The 18,237-nt window shown below is 51.9% G+C and overlaps 1 protein-coding gene across 4 annotated transcripts in view; it reads right to left on the bottom strand.

Annotated features, from left to right (window-relative positions):
- Nucleotides 1-10,563: 10,563 nt before the first annotated feature.
- LOC144155453 (protein tiptop-like) overlaps nt 10,564-18,237 on the bottom strand; it is a 459,919-nt gene continuing 452,245 nt past the window's right edge. For all 4 annotated transcript variants that reach the window (XM_077686901.1, XM_077686902.1, XM_077686903.1 and 1 more), the window contains one exon: nt 10,564-16,381. In XM_077686901.1, the coding sequence (XP_077543027.1) occupies nt 13,515-16,381 (2,867 nt within the window). In that variant the 3' untranslated portion in view covers nt 10,564-13,514. The remainder of the gene's footprint in view (nt 16,382-18,237) is intronic.

Raw genomic sequence — 18,237 nt, 5'->3', positions numbered from 1 at the left:
TATGGGCCGGGAACCACTTGATAGACACTGCACCATCACGCACACACGCCCCGCGAAGGACACGCGTCGCAACGCTGCACACATTGTTCCGAGCATAGTTCATCACTGCTGTCCGAGAGTCACTTAACACCGTAGTGCACTTGGGCTCCGCGATGGCCAGGGCAATGGCCACCTCTTCTGCCTGATGTGCTCTGCTGTCCCGGAAGCTCGCAGCAGACTCGGTATTGCCCGTCGCAGCCACAACTACTGCAGCCACGAAGGTACCGGGTTGGTCCTGATGTTCGGCCGCGTCTACGTACACTGCACCGGTGTCGTTGGCATGAAGATCGACCAGAGCTTTCGCTCTAGCCAACCTCCACTCGTGGTTTTTCTCGGGGTTCATATTCCGGGGGAGGGGCCAGACAACCACACGGTTGCGAATACCATCCGGTATCTGATCCTTGGGCTCCCGCTTGTCTTCTGTGGATAGTAGACCCAGGTGTTGGAGAATATACTTCAACAAGGTGGAAATTTGGGCTGGTTGGTACATTTTTTGATGAGCGAAAAAACAGCGCGAAGAACGGGACAAGGAAGGACAAACGGACGAAGCGCTGACACGGACGGGTCGTCATATTTCAGAATATGACGACCCGTCCGTGTACCGGATAGGTGTTCTATCTGGGCGATTCGTTGGGCTTCAGCAATCTCGTCCAAAGTGTTGTGGACACCCAAGGCCAGGAGTTTTTCAGTACTTGTGCTCTGGAGAAGTCCCAAAGCCGTCTTGTAGGTCTCGCGGATGATGGCGTCAACCTTCACCCGCTCGTACTGCCTCCAGTTATGAAAGGCAGCCACGTATGCGATATGGCTGATTGCAAATGACTGTACGAGGCGAGTGAGGCTTTCCTCTTTCATTCCTGCTTGACGTGTGGAGATACGACGGATAAGATGCACCGCCGCAGCAGCCTTCGTCGCTAACTTGTTGACCGTTGCCCCGTTGACGCGGTTACGCTCCAACAGAAGACCCAAGACACGTATCTTGTCGACCTCCGGAATCACTTGGCCGCCCGCCGTGCACACTGTGATGGTAGTCGTTGACTGTGTTTTTCGCCGACCCTTAGGTGGAATGATGAGAAGTTCTGATTTAGAAGGGGAATAGATGAGGCCCGTCCCGTCGAGTTGGTCTTCGATAACATTCACTGCTTCCTGGAGTGTATTTTCGATGTGGCCGTCGCTACCACCCTTAACCCACAGGGTAACGTCCTCGGCGTAAATGGTATGCCGGACGCCCTCCACGTGTTCGAGGCGGTTGGCGACTCCAATCATGATCAAGTTGAAAAGCAACGGGGATATCACGGAGCCTTGTGGAGTGCCTACACTGCCGAGCTGCTTCACTGGCAGTTGTAGATCGCCGGCGCATATCTGCGTGTAGCGACCCGTGAGAAAGTCACGGATGTAGTCGTACGTTCGTTTCCCCATGTTCAACTTGGACACTTGTGCCAGAATCGCAGAATGTCGCACTTTGTCACAGGCGCTCTGGAGATCGAGGCCCAGTACCGCCTTGTTGTCTCGGGTGTTCGTGACGTCGTCGATGATTTCGTGTTTGAGAAGGATCATTGCATCTTGTGTACTCAACTTCTCCCGGAACCCGATGATAGAGTTGGGGTAGAGTTCGGCGACTTCTAGATAACGTTGCGAGCGATTCATTAGAACATGCTCCAGGACTTTTCCCACACACGAAGTGAGCGAGATCGGTCGGAGGTGTTCTGTGCTGGGTGGCTTGCCTGGCTTCGGAATTAAGATAGTCTTAGCCGTCTTCCATTGGCTTGGGAGTCGACTCTCTTGCCAGCCAGCACTTGTTGTAGTAACGCGTGAGGGCTTCGATGGCGTGATCGCTAAGATTCTTAAGGGCCTTGTTCTTTACGCGGTCGGGGCCCGCCGCCGACCTGCAGTTGAGGGCTTGCAGGGCTAGGGAGATAAATGAAAAGCAGAACGTGGCATCCCACAGAAGGAAGTGGAAAAGATGCTTGACAAGAACATTTTCGAACCGTCTTCTAGCACGTGGGCGTCTCCTGTCGTATTAGTATAAAAGAAAGACGGCACATGGCGGTTCTCCGTAAAGTCGTCTCAATGACGGCCCGAAGAAGGAGGTATACCCGCTTCCCCGCATCAAACTACGCTCTGGAATGCCTCCACGGTGCCAGATATTTTTTTTTTCATCGTAGCCACAGCCACTGTCCTCACCACGGACACCGCCATTGCAGAGGAAGCAGCAATAGCCGTGGCAGCCACCACCACACAGAGCGACTACGTTGGGATACTGACCGATTCTCAAGAGGCTTGCCGCAACATTCTGCGAGGCACTCTCTCCCCAGCAACCCTCAATATTCTCAAAACCAAAACTCACCTACCTGACCTCTGCATTATCTGGGCACCAAGTTATTCAGGAGTAGTCGGCAATTAAGCGGCGCATACCGCGGCTCGAGAAGCAGTACACCGGGCCATTGCGGACAGCCACAACCCTATGCCAACCACCCCCACTAACTATACGCCCAAACCCCTGCTAACATACAACGACATCCTCTCTCACTACCGACTATCCCGCCAACAGTTTCCTCCCCCACATAAGCAACTGACCAAAGAGGAAGGAGTTATACTTCGCCAGCTCCAAACTAACACCTTTCCCCACAACACGCTCTGGCACAAAATATTCCCCACCCAATTCTCCCCTCAGTGCATCTTCTGCCCCACATCAGGAACACTATACCACATAGTGTGGGAATGCCCGAACATCCCAGACCTCCCTCCCAATCCCAACCCTACCCCTTCACAGTGGGCGGCGGCGCTGACCAGCTCCGACCCCTGCTCCCAGCTTCGGCTGGTGAATAGGGCCCGGAAGGCCGGCTACAGCCAGGGAGTCCTGGACTGAAGACACCCCTCACTGGTCCGGAGTGACTGCACTCAACGGATGGGACAAATAAAGTTTTTTCCTCCTCCTCCTCCTCGACCTCCGCTCCGGGTACTGGTAGATTCCTGTCGACGCTAAGGATCGGTTTTATAACTCCTGGCGTGCTTTTTAAATTCGAACTAATGCCATATGGGCTTTTCAATGCCCTTGCCACCTTTCAAAAGAATTAGACGCCATCTTCCATGCTTTTAAGTGGGCGATTTATTTTTGTTATCTCGACGACGCCACTGTGTTTTCTACCACGTTTGACACAAATATTCGTCGATTTCCGGCTGTTTTTGAAACTTTTCGGCATGCTAACCTCCGGCGTATTTTCCCTAAGCGTCAGTTTTATCCCCGCCTTATCAGCGTCCTTGGCACGTCGGTGTGCCGGTGGCTGAAGGCCCCTTGCGACGTGATAAATGATCTCAAAAGATGGAGCGTAGTAGAGCTTTCGCTCTAAAACGCAGTGTAGTCAAGGTGACCACAACTGAGAGCGGTTGAAACGGAAGAATTGCCCTTGGTATGGTACAAAAGAGCTTAGTATATAGCATGTATTGATTGATTGATTCTCTTTATTCGATAGAATAATTAGTGTGCAGCAAATGTAAACATATTTCATCATTAGAAGCTGCGGTGTTTATGCCCTGTCGCAATAGGCATAACAATAACCTTACTAGTTTCACTTATCTCTACGGCTTTGAGTGATCAACTTATCCTAATCTACTTTTAAAATGTGGAAGAACAACTTAAACACCGATTTACAAGAATCAGATGAAAATGATTTTTTTAAAGTATCGAGAGCACCAAACAAGGCCACATTAATATCATAGTGCAACCGATACGTATGAGGCAGAAATAAGGCTTAGTAACAAAACAGCTGGCGGACAATTTCGAATCGGTAAATTATAGTGCTACCACCCTATAACTTTACCTAGTGTTTACATCATATTTAATGTTCTTCGAAGATGCAATGCAGATCCTAACATAAATACATTTATTTAGTTTTACTGTCACGCTTCACATATAGCCCCATTGTAGCCATATTTAATTGTTCTGAATGGCTGATGTTCTGGTGTAGAACGCACTTCACTGATGCCAAATTTGCACATCATGACGATGTACTTTAAAGCGACTACTTTAGTATCACGGAGTCAATGGGAATGCACAAAATTTTCATGAAGCTCGCGACCCATTATTACCCACAGTGTGTATACCGGGTGAAATAAATTATGATCGCCTTAAAAATTGTCCGTCTTCTATGTCACTCTAACCAGCGCCTGAAGTTCTTTGCCTCTTCCGCTTTTTTTATTTTGTTTTTCTGCAAGTCTCCACGTTCTCTTTTTCGTGTATAGGACTGGCAGCCTGACGGACTTATGGTGCATACAAAGTTCATTCATAACAGTACGACGTATGGGCTGCTCAAGATCATTTCTAAATTGCTGCCTGCACTGTTAAGAATGAGGTGTTTGGAGTGCACAGAGTGTTTCGTGAAGTTTGACTTTGCCCGAGATTTTGCTGACTGACTTGTATTTGACTAACATTACTGAGAACAGAGCGGATTTTGTTTTGAACATATTCCAATAAGGAAGAACAAAACCGCAACAGGTACCTAATAAAAACATCACAACAAATCATAGTGATCGACACCGCAGCTTCTAGTGATCGAACCAGAAATTTTAGTGAGATACAAGAAAAGTTAGTCCCTAACAGGGTAATCTAAGCCAAAGATACGGAAAGTTTACAACGTATAGTGGCGTGATGCTTGTGCTTGCACGTAAGAAGCCGAGGAACAGATTACAGCCACTTAATTATCCGCCCGATGCCACGCTTCTTCGCACTCTAAACAAGCAATCTGAAAGTCTAACGCACAGCAGGTGTGTTGAGAACAACTGCGAAACACAACGCCGAGAAACTGCATTTACCACGTGGCTGACGTCAGTGCAGCAGCTCCTGGTCGTACCGCTGGACTCGTCCTTAGTCATCGCCCAAGGCTGTCTGCGTGGAAGGCGACACTGAGAGACAAACGCTTGCCGCTGTTTCTATCTGGTAAACATTGAAGAGGGATCTGAAAATGTGGTTAGCGGGCACGTACACCTTTCTCAGTGTTTCTATCTCAGCACCTCTATCGGGTAAGATCGTGGATGCCTCCCCCCCCCCCCCTTGTATTTGTAGTGTTTTGCCTTCGCTATTGAAAGGGCTATCTGGAATCATGGAATAGTGAATGCAACGGAAGTTCTGTTGTATCTTATTAAACATGGTTGGCCTTAGTAAAGACAATTGAACCATGAATGATTTTTATTGCATTCAGTCTTGAAAAAAGGTTTTTTTATTTGTTGCGAAATGATATTCGGACTAAGCACGCACACTGCGACTTTCTTGGAAATAAAATAATAAAAAAGATCACTGCAGTTCTTTTCAGGTACCTACCTTTTAATGCACAAGTGCTCAGTACGCAACATATGCACTACCGCTTATTGTGCGCCCTGTATGCAGGTGAAATGCGAGCCGGCCGCAAACAATGCAGTCGCTGTTAAGCAGCTCCAATATGGTATAGGTCGGCAAAACAAATAACTCACTCAAATTCAATCAATTTTTTTCCTTCACGCTGTACTCACTCAAACTCAGGCTCAAAAAGCGGGCCTGTACTCATAATCACTCGTACTCACTCACCATATACTCATTTGTAATCGTACTCACCTGTACTAAAACTCAGTCCTCACGAGTACTCGTACTCAATCTGTACTCATTCATACTCAACCTGTACTCACTTGTAGTCGTACTCAATTTGTGTACTTAATCTGTGGTCACTCGCACTCGTACTCAATCTCTACTCACTCGTACTCATCTGTACTCCCTTGTACTCAGTCTGTACCCACATTCAGTCGCATTCAAAATTTTCTCCTAATTTGTTCTTGCAATCAACCACTTGCATTCACGCGTTGCACTAGGTCTATGGACGCGGCTAAGCCAGAGCCAGAGAATGCTTCCAGCCCGTAGCAGCTGGTTCTCCTGGTTCCATTTTCACCATTTTATCTAACTGAAACAGGCAAGAGCTATTCCGGTTACCGATTCTGAAGACTGAAAAAGAGTCGCTTCCACGTGCGTTGTACATGCGAGCAGCTTCCCGCACCCCTCCCTTCGAACAATTTGAACGAAGAAAGTGCAGCGAAGCCACCCTTACTTCCCCGGACTTTCACTATGACAACCCCATCCCGAGCGGTTTCCGAGAGCGGCAAAACCGCGGAAGAGGGAATGGTGAGAGTCGAAGTTTTCCCCCGTAACACCTCATTTTACCTTACTTTAAGGGGCGCCGCCAAATGCACGAGACTCGCGCACGCACGTCGCTACTCGAGTACGTGATTAAACTCTCAAATTTGTACTCGCGAGTACCGTACTCGCGAGTGGTACTCATGAGTGCTGTACCCACGAGTACGAGTACTCACATTTGTACTCATTCGTCATCGTACTCCCTTTTTCTGGGTCTGCACTCACTCATCACCATACTCACTCGTGAGTTTGAGTACAAATAAGTTGATAAGACAGACGGTTGATAAGACAGACAGACAGACAGACAGACAGACAGACAGACAGACAGACCGAGAGCACCATTTTTGTCATTATTGTCACTACTTATGCATTTTCTGAAATAAAAGGGAAACCTAATATGGCCTGATATCGCCTGCATGGTGTAATTATTTGTAGAAAAATTTGGGCAGTATAATTTTTTACATTTTTTTTCCAACTGGTACACGGCAGTTTCATTCAATATCAGTTCCATTTATCTTTCCTCCGCTCCCTGCGTTGCATATTGATGTTATGGAGATTTGTACCATGTCTCCAATAATGGCTGCTTGTTTTGCTAGTTCTTCAGTGATTTCGTTGCCTACAACACCAGCGTATCCTCCTGTGTAAGCCAAAGCTACGGCATGGTAGCCCTTGACTGTTTAATTTGGCCTTGGTAGCCCTTGGCTGTTTAATTCGGCCTTAACTTGTTAAATAAAAATGTTTTAGTTCTTTAGATTTTTTACCCATTATAATGTGGACAGACTGTACGATATCATCTGATATTTGCGGCCCCTATCAGGCTTTATAAAAATTATGATGACCTAATTCGCAGCAGTTCATATATGCTTTGTGCTCAAGCCCAGTGCCGAAGGAATCGCTGCAGTCGTGGGTAGAAACAACGATGTTTTCTTTTTATATGTAACATGAAATGTTTTACTCTGCTTCTTCGTCCAACGGCCTTCAAACCCACAGTGGTGATTGGCTGATGGCCTCAACGCTCGACGATGCCAGTCGATCCGCAGTGATAAAATGCGGTAAACGTTTGTTTAATCAGTCCCACATGCGCGTTTCTTTCTCAGGGTTTCCTCCAGTGTTTTTCCCTGGGGACTCAGTGATAAGCGTTCCCCAGATCGACGAAGTTCCGAGCCGAAGTACAGTTTTGATTTTGTCCGTGAAATTCATCATTTGACGGGAGATAGAAGCTTCCTTTGTAGTCGATGTACAGTTTCCGGCAGTTTTCTGGGAACCTTATATCATTCGCCTTATGTGGCCAAGTGAAACTGAGATGGAACACCTGCGCATAGCTCGTAGCTATTGCTTTCGAGGAACTCCATGGTGCGTGACATGAACTTTAATTATCTGTATTTCTTTCAGCCCTGGGCGTCATGTTTCTCTTTGTGTGTGGGCACCGTTATACTTCATTACTGTAGAGGTAAAATAGCGTACTTTTTGAAGACGATCGTTACTATTTTGAACGAAAGAACTTCCCCTCTATGAATGCTCTTCAGGTTCCCTCTGTGCGTGTTTCTGTTGATTATCTTTCTTCATGGCATGCAGTTACGATTTCTCACCTTGTGAAGTACTTACTGTATCAGTAAAAAGTGCATCCACATGCCTTCGTTCATTCTCCGCATAGAGCACAACCGTAAGGTACTGTTTCCATCTCGGTTCAATTCCCCTCAGGGTCTCGGGTATGCATCCGCTATTTTGTTCTTCTTTCATGCTTTGCTACCTCATGCTTTGCTACCTGGCACCAACTTCCAGCAATCCATTGACTGTTACCTGAACATGCAGCATTTGGCCCTTTTAGGAAACCGCGAAAAGCTGAATGGATGCTCGCCCCCTTCCGGATTCCCTTCGGCCTTCCAATGTTAACGTGAAACTTTCTTAGGCTACTCGGCCAGCACTTCCGTGGTACCCGGTAGGCGGTGGCTGTCTTCCGCTGGCCGAAACTCAACGCGAGCACGCACGCACGCAGTATGAGCAAATGCACACGTCGGATGCCGAATTGGTAAAGCATCCAACATGTCATCGCAAGGCGTGGGTGCTGTTTCACCGTTCTTCCGCATTATTTGAATACCTCAAAGACATCGGCGTCGCTGAGCTGATATAGGACCAGAACATCCTTGCACTGTGCAACCGTCTATAGACTTTTCACGTGTCGCACTGACGGTCTCCAACACACACGCTACCTCCTTTTTTTTCACTTCTTTTATTTTCTTCTTTCTTCTCTCCCTTCCGCCTTTCTTCCTATTGCAACTTTATTCCCTCCTCCTGTACTCCGCAGAGTAGCATGTCGGCGTTAACATGCCAGCAAATCTCTCTGCTTTCCTCTAATAAAGAGATTTCTCTCTCTCTCTCTCTCTCTCCCCAACGCGTGGTCTCCCCTGTCGGTCCTCATAGATGTTTTTCACCTCTTTTTTTCCAACACTGAAATTTTCTAATCATCATGTGAATAAAAACACTCAAAATTATTCCCCTCGGATTTACTTGTTGGCTTTCCTTTCTGTATTCCTTCAACGAGATCCTCATTCCTGACGATATATATCTTGTCAATGGTCCTCCTAATCACTAAGCCAGCAAGCTATCCCTTGTTCCGAGGAGGCGGGATGTTGTGGTGGCTCCGCATCGCGCATTGCCGTGGTCACCGAGTTTGCTCGGGCGAACTGCACGCTTAGGGATGAGCGCGTGGTTTGAAATCTCCCATCAACTGGGCGAGGCACTGCTGTCGACACCGTCCTTGCAGGTCATGTCTGCACGTCGCGCCATTTCTGCGTCCCCATGTATTGCAAAGATGTCCCTATCATACATGCTGCACACGTGTGTGGCGCCCTTACTCTACATATATGCAAATTTAACCGCGCAGCTGGTCACTTAACTATCACCAGTGTCAAAACGCCTGCGGGAAGAAGACTAGCGCGGCACTTTTAGCGTGGCCGAAGGATTTGGCTACGTTCGTTGAGAAGACGGTATAACCGAACCCTCGGCTGAAATTCATTCTTTGTACCTCTCACGTTCCCATTTACGCCCGGATATGGCTTTCTGACATTAGATGATTAGTAGTAGTAGTAGTAGTAGTAGTAGTAGTAGTAGTAGTAGTAGTAGTAGTAGTAGTAGTAACAGTAGTATTAGTAGTAGTAGTAGCAGCAGCAGTAGTGACAGAAGAAAACTTCCTCTCGCAGGGAAGCGGGTGTGTTTTCTCAGTCCATGGGATCTGAAATGACGATTTGGCGACCTCTTCCCTGGAGTCCAGTAGTTGCTCGTCGTCAGGTTCACCCACAGCTCGGGACGGGGTAGAGGAAAGAGGGCGGGGCTGTGAGCACACTCGATGATGGGTTAGGGTGAATGGTTGAGAAATATTGATTTGATTGATTGTGGGGGTTTAACGCGCCGACGCAACGCAGGCGATGAGGCGCGCCGTAGTGGAGGGCTCCGGATTAATTTTGACCACCTGGGGATCTTTAACGTGCGCCGAAATCTCGTGCCCACGGGCGTTTTTGCTTTTCGCCTCCATCAGAAAAGCGGCCGCCGCGGCCGGGAATCGAACCCGCGACCTCGTGCTCAGCAGCGCAACGCCTTAGCCACTGAGCCACCGCGGCGGGTGAATGGTTGAGAAATAAATGAGGCCTATGTGGAGGGCCTTCTTGCACCAGCGGCGTGCGAATCTTCCCAGCGCTATTGTTTTCGAGGCCTACAGTACGCAGTAGCGCCTGCCTTCAGCCACTATGGTATGACTACATTGGAAAGCTTATGCAGTCGTCGTAATTGGGCGCCCCTCAGCACTAACCAACAAGTCCTACAGTAAGTAATCCAAAGCCGCTCAGGAAGCAAAGAGTTGCTATTGTCTTAGTATTTCAGTGACCACGGTTTGGCAGCGTTGTTTTACGTTGAAAAACCGCACTTCATTTAGTAAAGGAAAAGTTGGCGTGCACTTCACCTGCAACCACACAGCTACAAAAGCCTGCTCCACCCCGGGCGCTCTTCCTAAACTGCTCGACTTCATTTTATCGCTGCTAAATTATAAAAAATAGATTTGAAGTTAAAAAAGGCTGTTGCTTCCCCCACAAATCTTACTCTGAGCGGCAAGTTTAACCGTGGTTTAAGCATAGTTATGACCTCAGGCGCACAGAGTTTTTTTCCCAGGACTCTTTCCTTCAAAACCTGGAGTACTTCAGAATGCAGCACTGCCACCAAGCCTTCCACCAGACGACAGTGGCCTCGCATCTTACCTCACCGCCTTCATGTGGCGCCTCACAGTTTGCGGTAACCTCACCATCCAGACGTGCATTGCTGAAGGCTGTCACAGTACGGTGGTCGTGCCGAGAGAAGAACAGGACACGGAGGCGAAGAGATCCGCAGTCGCGATATAGAGTTTATTAGTAATAAATAATAGGAATATAGACATATACAATTTCAAGTTTTTTTTTCGTCTCAATGATCGTATGTACAATGCGGGAAAAGTGGAAGCACTTGCCAACTTAAAAACAAAAACAAATGCGTTCCTGGGAACCACAACAAACAAAAACGGTGTTATTTTCTCTTTCTGGGACAAGTGGAGGGCCACGGACGTTTCTTCCCTGCCCTCCCTTCTTGGCTGCGTGCTCGTGCGAGCGGCCGCCACGCAGGGAGGCGACGCTCGCCGGGACACAGAAACACGCGCGCAGACACACTGGGAAAAGGCCGCACGCACAGCGACTGCGCTTGGGGAGGAGCCGGACAACGCGGCGAAAAGCAACGGGAGGTGGGCAAAAGCAAGAAGACAGAACGGAAGGGACGACGATAGCCTTCGTCCTCGCTCTACCGGGATTGATTGAGACGTGGGCCACCGCCAACGCGCACCGATGGGGAATGAGACGCGCCCGCGAAGCTCTCGGGGGTGAACGTCAAAGCGCCGCAAGAATCGCGAGAAGTGGGAAAGAGAGAGCTAGAGATCGACATGCTAGATAGACACGGGGCGCTGGGGCTGTCTGGGGAACGAGTGATCGCGGGAGGCAGGCGTGCCTGATTGCAAGGACACGAGTGCGCTGGTTCCTTTATATAACGAGATACAAGCTACAACAACGTTCGCCGGTTCAGCACTTTTTTTTTCTCTTTACACAATTTGCGGGAGCCTCTCCGGCAGTCGCCCGTGGCGCGCGCGGCCGAATAGAAGAAAGCTGGGCAAATGCCAGCGACACTTGCAGGGATGGGGGATTCCTGGGCGCCACGCAGCATCATCGGCGTGATATGCAACATCATTTCGGCACGCAGCTAAAGGAGCTCATTCCGAGCCAGCACCGGGAAGGGCGCGTTTAGTGCTTCCTCGAAGTGCGCGGACCGCGATGCCAAAGCGGCAAAGAAGACGATTGCGACCAGCGCGAAAGGGCGTCAGACAAGTGCCGCTATAAATTACGCGGGCCTCACAACAAAGGTGTCGGCTGCCCCGAAGTTGTCACAAAGAAACTCGCGAACGGCGGCGCGCCCGCTAATGCGCGACACCGGGAGCGCACAGAATGCGGCCCCAGCTGTGCCGCGCGGGCACGGCGAAATTTCCTTATTATCCGCGTAAACGTATCTGGGAGAAGAAGCGGGGGGAGGGGCCGCCGCGTCTCTTGCCGCTGCGCGCCAGTCTACGTGCCGGATACATAATAGAAAAGATGCCGCCCGCCAACAGGCAGCTCGGCCGCCTGGACGAGTTTTCACCTACCAAACTGACACCCCAAGTGAAAATACATGGTCGTGCAGCACCATTCCCGGAATCTTGCGCGCGACAACAGCTCTCACCGGTTATTGCATCGTTTCAATCTCGCCGGCTGGGGCTGCTCGCGCATTGCAGTTTTCAAATTACGATCTGCGCCCTTATTCGCTGCGTGCTTGCTTCGTGGGGGAAGGGGCAGCGAGATGACGACCTTACACGGCTGATGCGCGCTCCTCGGTCCCCGCGGAGCAATCGCCCCAGTGCTTAGGCGGGCCAGAAAAGCTTTCTCGAGCCCCGCTGAATGACCCGCACGCGGTGAAACCGGCAACAATGCAGGGGCCGCTGCTCGCTCATCCTGGCTCTTCTTGCTAGCGTTCGCCGCTGCGACAATGGGAAACAGAAAGCAGCTGCAAAGGGAGAATCCTCCTGCGGACTTGGAAACTGAGATTCTCGCGTGGCTAGAGTTCGTGGCGGAGTGATTCTCCAGACTGCGCACAGGCCTATCGACATCTTTGGTTGTTAAGACGCCTGCGGAACGGCAATCAGTCGCACAGCAGCCGACCAAAGCGGTCCACTCAAGAGATTCGGAAACACTTTGTTTTTCAATACAAACGTGAGCATCGGCGTGCATGGGGATAAAAGCGACTGCGTGAAATCAACGATCCATGCTCGATTCAATCCTGGTAATCACACTCAACTATGGTACAATATATGCATGTAGGACTTGGAAGCCCCACGAACAGAAAAAAAAAACACTGTTGCTGTTATGTACACGTATAAAGGCATTTCCTGGCACGTAACTTCGTGCAAGCACTACAACATCGACGCGTCACTAGCTCGTGCGGTTCTTTTGAAGAACTCAAGAAACGAACACAGCATCACAAGGTTTGATATGGAACACCGAGGTGCGCTGCTGTAGGTATGTGGTCACAAACAAGGGCTGTCGCTCGGAAGCGTCGCACGGACGCTTCTTGCGGCCAATGATCCTGTGAAACACCGGACAAGACGCGCGACATGGAGAACAACCTCTGAGCTACCGGCGCCACTGTTTCTGGAGAGCCTGTTGACGACATCGCCCGTGCGCCAAATGCCTTATTGCAAACACTGAAAAATTTCCAACTCCCGTGGATATGTAATCAATGACAAGAGTGAGCTTGGAACCGGAACGCAAAAAAAGGACAAGAGAGCGTACATCACGGCATGTTCATAAATTAAGGAATGTTGGTTCTGGTGCAAACATTAAGGCGGCCAGCCGATGCCTTCCAGCCGCCGCCTCGTGACTTCTACCGGCGCTTGGAATTCTGTTTTGGTTGAGCATTGCCACTTTGTGGATCGCCATGCCAGTGGCGCCTCCCGGCCACTTGGATGCGGGTAGCCCCATTTAAGCTGAGTTAAGTAACGGTCGCCCAGATCGTTAAGTGAAGACGCGATCGCCGGAGGCGGCGGAGGCGGGCATAGGCTGGTCATGGTCACACGGTTCACTCAAGGAGCACTCGTCTTGAGTCCACAGACTGTCATCATCACAAACGGGGTTCGAAGGTGTCGAGAGAATGAGAATCACATGGAAAGATTGCTCCGCGTCCCAGCTTGGCGAGCCACACAACTGTTCGTCTGAGTCCCCGAGGGTCACACGTACTTACTGGACAACTGCTTGGCCAGTTCCGTGTACTTGAGAAACTTGGAGTGCGGACTCTCGTCGGCGGGCGCTGCCGGCGAGCTGGCCGGTGAGGCGGCGGGCGAACCCGCAGCCGCCGCCGCCGCCGCCGGCGCGTGGCTACCAGCCGGCGACGGCTCCTTGGGCGCCGCGGGATCCTTGGCCTTCCAGGTGGGCGAGTCACCAGGATGCGGCACCGCCGAGCCGTCCTTGATGAAGTGCATTTTGGACAGGTGGTGCCGGTAGGCGCCCTTGGACACGAAGTGCGTGTCGCAGAAGGCGCACTTCATGAGCGAGTCGGACGTGGCCGCATCGTTGCAGGCCCAACTGAAGGCCAGGATGGAGCCGGGGCTGGCCGCCTGGGGCGCGTTGGCGCGCGACAGGTGCGCGTCCGTCTTGTCCAGCAGCTTCTGCAGCTCCTTGAGCGGATGGTCCGAGACCGCGTCGCCTTCGCCGTTGTGCTGGCCGCGTCGTGGGCGCGACGAGGCCGCGGCCCGCGGGCCCTGCTTGGTCTTTGGAGACGCCATCTTGATTTCTGCCAAAGGCGTGTCGCAGGACGAGGAGGAGGACAGGTCGTCCGTGTCCGGTCCGCCACGTTCGGAGGAACGCCTAGAGGGGAGCCCGTCCGCGATAACCAGATCGTCGGCGCCCGGCGAGCTCGCTCTTGTCGACACGGACTCGGCGGGGGACCGGGGTTGGCTGAGGCGCTCCGGGTCGAGCACAGGCGGCTCGGCGTCCTTGTCAGGCGAAGACACTCCGCTTCGGGGCGAAGCGTGGTTCGCTGGCGTCTCTTCGGATGGACACGGTGACGCTAGACCCCCAGTGAGCCTTGGCGAGTGTCCGGCCGATTTGATGGCACCGTATCGTGGAGAGCCCGCAGGATGCCACGGAGGGTATACTTCCTCGTCGATGCCGAGTCGCTGCAAGATCCCAGCCGACGTGGGCCCCCCGCGCTTGCCCTTGCTGTCGAAGCTCTTCTCGATGAGTCTTTCGATGGCGTTGAGGACCGATGTCGAAGAGGATGATGTCGAGTTGGGCGTTTTCTCCGACTCTGTGGAGGCCGCGCGATCGGGCTCGGCAGACTGCGGACGCGGCGACTCCAATGGCGGCGGTGGAGGCGGCGGTGTGTCATCCTCGGCGCTTTTGCGCGATTCGTTGGAAGAGCAGGGCTCGGGTCGAGCCTGCTGCTGCAACGCGGTCTTGAGCAACTGCTGCGAGCGGCTGCAGCTTTTAATGTGCTGGACAAAATCTTTGGCGTCCACTTTCTCGGCGCACTCTTCGCAGGCAATCTTGCCGTCGGATTCAGCGGCACCAAGCGGGCTTGGAGACGTCTGGTTGCTTGGTGCTCCAGTGCGCGCTGTCATTTCCATGCGTTCCAGTTCGAGCAACTTACGTACAGGCAGCGATTTCTTGCGCCGTTCCCGCGTCTGTCGACGACGTCCCCCACCTTCAGTGATGGATCGCAGAATGTGCTCTTTGTAATGGGAGTTCTTGACCATGTGGTAGCTGAGTTCCTTTAGCGAACCGAAGGCTTGGTCGCATACCTTACACGTGAGTACCGCGTTGACTTGCGACTGATTAGCAAGCTTATCCTCCGGTGTCCGCCATGAAATTATCTGCTCTTGGCTGATGATGTTTGTGTAGTGCTGCGTGACCCTCATGTGCGTTGTCATGTCGGCAAGCGACTTGAACGACTGTCCGCACCACATGCACTTGAGGATCTGCCTCGTCTGTTCAGCTCCTTTCCCCAGCCAGACATCCTGGCCGCGGACCAGTTTTCGAGGTAGGGGAACACCGTCTTTCGTGGTAGCGCCGGAAGCGCCTGGGGGCGTAGCCGTAAGCTTTGGTGGCGGAGGGGTGGTGTGGCCTGCAGAAGCAGCCGGCGGTGGTGGCGCCGCGGCGTGCATTCCTGCCATGCCACAGCGCGGCGACTGCTTCATGTGGAGAGTCATGTCCGCCAGCGACTGGAAGGATTCTTTGCACCAGACGCACGTGAACACGTCCTTCGTCTGCTCCCCGCTCCTGCTGATCCACTGGCTCTGCCACGGGTTCTGCCGGTTGGAGGCCGGTCGAAAGGCGTCACCTTTGAGCGACGTCTTCTCGGAGAAGGCCATCTTAATTGCAGGCCCCACGGGATGACTCAGCTCAGATGACGTGCTGCGCTCTCGCTTCACCTTCCCGTTCCACGAGTGGTGCTGGTGGTGAGGCTCGGAGCCCATCGCTCTGGCGCCCAAGCTCACTGGCGCCGAAGCCGACGGCAGACGAGCCCCAAGCCAGGGTCCGCTGGGTTCTAGCCTGCCCAATTTGGCGGGCTTGTGCTCGTGCGGCACTGCTCGCGCCCTCCGTCGCGACACAGAAAGGTCGAGGGGCGAATCTGTGGCACCGTTGGCCGCTGTGCCCTCTGCGACTGGCGTGTCTTCGTCGCCGGACTCGGCCACGTCGCTTCCCGACGGCTTCTTGAGGCTGAAATCGAGCGGGGCGTCGTCTTCGGTGCCGGCTTCGTCGTCTTCATCCTCCTCCTTCTTGACCACGACCATTGGCGCCAGGACCGGGGGAGCCTCGTCACGGCAAGGGGTGCTGGTTTTTCGCGGCGGCTCTCGTTCTTGCGGCTCCTCCTTGGCACTCGCCGACGGCTCGTCGGCAGCCTCTTCATCTTGCATGGGCGAGAAGGGCGCCTTAGGCGTCGCTGCCGAGGCACGCTCGCAGTCAACAGGCGAAGACCGCGGCTCGGCAGGAGGAGTCTCGGCCGGCGGCGACGTGCTTCGCGTGTCGCTTGTCACCGAGCCGTCCTCCTTGGCCTCGTCCGCCGGAGCGTCTGCTTTCCCCTCTCCTTCCTCCCCTGCGAAGAGCAAGAGAGAAACGGCGCTTAGACGACCTGTATCCGTCAAAGTTAGGTTGGCTCACGTTGATAGGGAGCACAAGTGCTCAAAAAGGTTTCCTCCAGTGGCAACCGGAAAGCCCCTTCTGTTTCTCTCCTTTGACAATGGATAATGGCATCAAATAACTCCAAAAGAGGGCTCTAGTTCTTTCAAAACGCAACTGTTATTTCACGTGTTGTAAGAGAAATATCGTTTGCCCTTTTCTATTCAAGAACCGATTCATCACATCGCTGACTGAAAACTGACAGAGACACGTAAACACGCCCTCCGACCACCAGCATTTTAGAGCCGTTATTTGTCTGCTGCAAGACTTGGGCAATGTGGGACAAAATCGCAAGAAGATGTAAGGAAAATGTAGAAATTGTAACATGACGCTGGGTTTGCAGTGTCTGGTGTCAAATGCACGGTATTAATACAGCAGCGCGTATTCAGCAACGATCTCGAGGTTACTAACGGGTCATAGAGCGTGCTGAACTGCATTGCTAATTCATTACTAGCGCAGTTTTATTTCACTGCCAAGTCGACGGTATAGCGGCGCACTTGCCCGCGCCCGAAACAAACGAGAGGAGGAAAAAATAACGGGAGAGGGAAGGGCGTGGAGAGAAGCTTTTTCTCTCAACCGCGCTCGCGACGGTCTTCGCTCGTGTCTCCGTCAAGTATCAAGCGACGTAGAAGCTGCCATGATAGATGGGCAGCACTTGCGGAAGCCAGGTGCTGCCGCTGGCTGCGAGCGAGCGCGGCTGTTGTTCCGAGCAGCGCGTACCTGCTCCGCGTTTTGCGCCCAGCGAGGACGGGCGTGATGTATACGCTACACATGCCGATCACGGCTGGCCCAGAGTTACGCACGCTTTGGATACGAGGGCCAGGCAGCGAAATTTCAACTGCGTGCACTGCGCAAGAGCTGCAAGCCTTGTGGGCACGACGCCTGTTGCCTTCCAGAAACTCGAAATAGCCAATGCGCGGAAATGCCTCACATTTTGCGGATAAATCTCCGCCGTGCAGAACACGTACAGAGTGAAGGGCGTACCTGCAACACGGCCGTGAACAGCGACGCAGCGGAAATGTTCGCCTCCACGAAATGATAAAAAAATGCCGACAACCTTCTGGAAATACGAGCAGGCAAGGCGTGACAGCTGTTACAGAAAAATAAAACCAACACGTACGAAGTGCGATATAAAGGGAGGAGCAAGCACACAGAAATACCAAGAGTCATGAAGCAAGCGTGTAACGTTTGAGAAAAACGTCCTATTATAAACGCGGTGTGACGAGACAGGTCGCTTGGAAACATGTGCCACTGAACAGCACGAACTAATTTATTCTGTCGTTCGGCGCCGGCTCCGCAGCCTGCGGGCTAGATATGCTTGGAAGGGAAGGCAGTGTTTACAAAGAAGAAACTGAATACAGCAAAATAGGAACCGAAAAACGTCGAAGCTAAAGAAAACAAAAATCTCGGTTAGAGCGATGCTGTCGTCTTTATTATTAGTATCCTTATTTTGCGACCTTCAAGACTTTAGGATGTCAGACACTCCCTGGTGAATTCTACAGAGCTCTCTGTACATTACGAGTGAAGACGGCCGACAAATTTCACGAAAGGCCGAGGGTTAGAGTGACATGCCTTAAATGCAAAATAAACATCACCGAATGTAGCTACACAGATTTTTAAGCGCCATTATCTGCCATCAGTCTTCAGTTCGCCTCGGCTGCACCAGGCCCTGACAATGCCGCTGAAGAACGCCCATTCATGACACGGTTTTGTCGCTGCGCACAATATGATGACATACGTCGCTTCGCGGAAGCGTAAGGTCCCCTTTTTCTT

This window comes from Haemaphysalis longicornis, unplaced genomic scaffold, assembly GCF_048455015.1.
Source record: "Haemaphysalis longicornis isolate Haplotype H1 unplaced genomic scaffold, Haemaphysalis longicornis Haplotype H1 scaffold_1, whole genome shotgun sequence".
In the NCBI taxonomy this organism is placed as follows: domain Eukaryota; kingdom Metazoa; phylum Arthropoda; class Arachnida; order Ixodida; family Ixodidae; genus Haemaphysalis; species Haemaphysalis longicornis.
The sequence above is the reverse complement of the archived record's forward strand: the minus strand, read 5'-3'. Positions and strand labels throughout refer to the sequence as shown.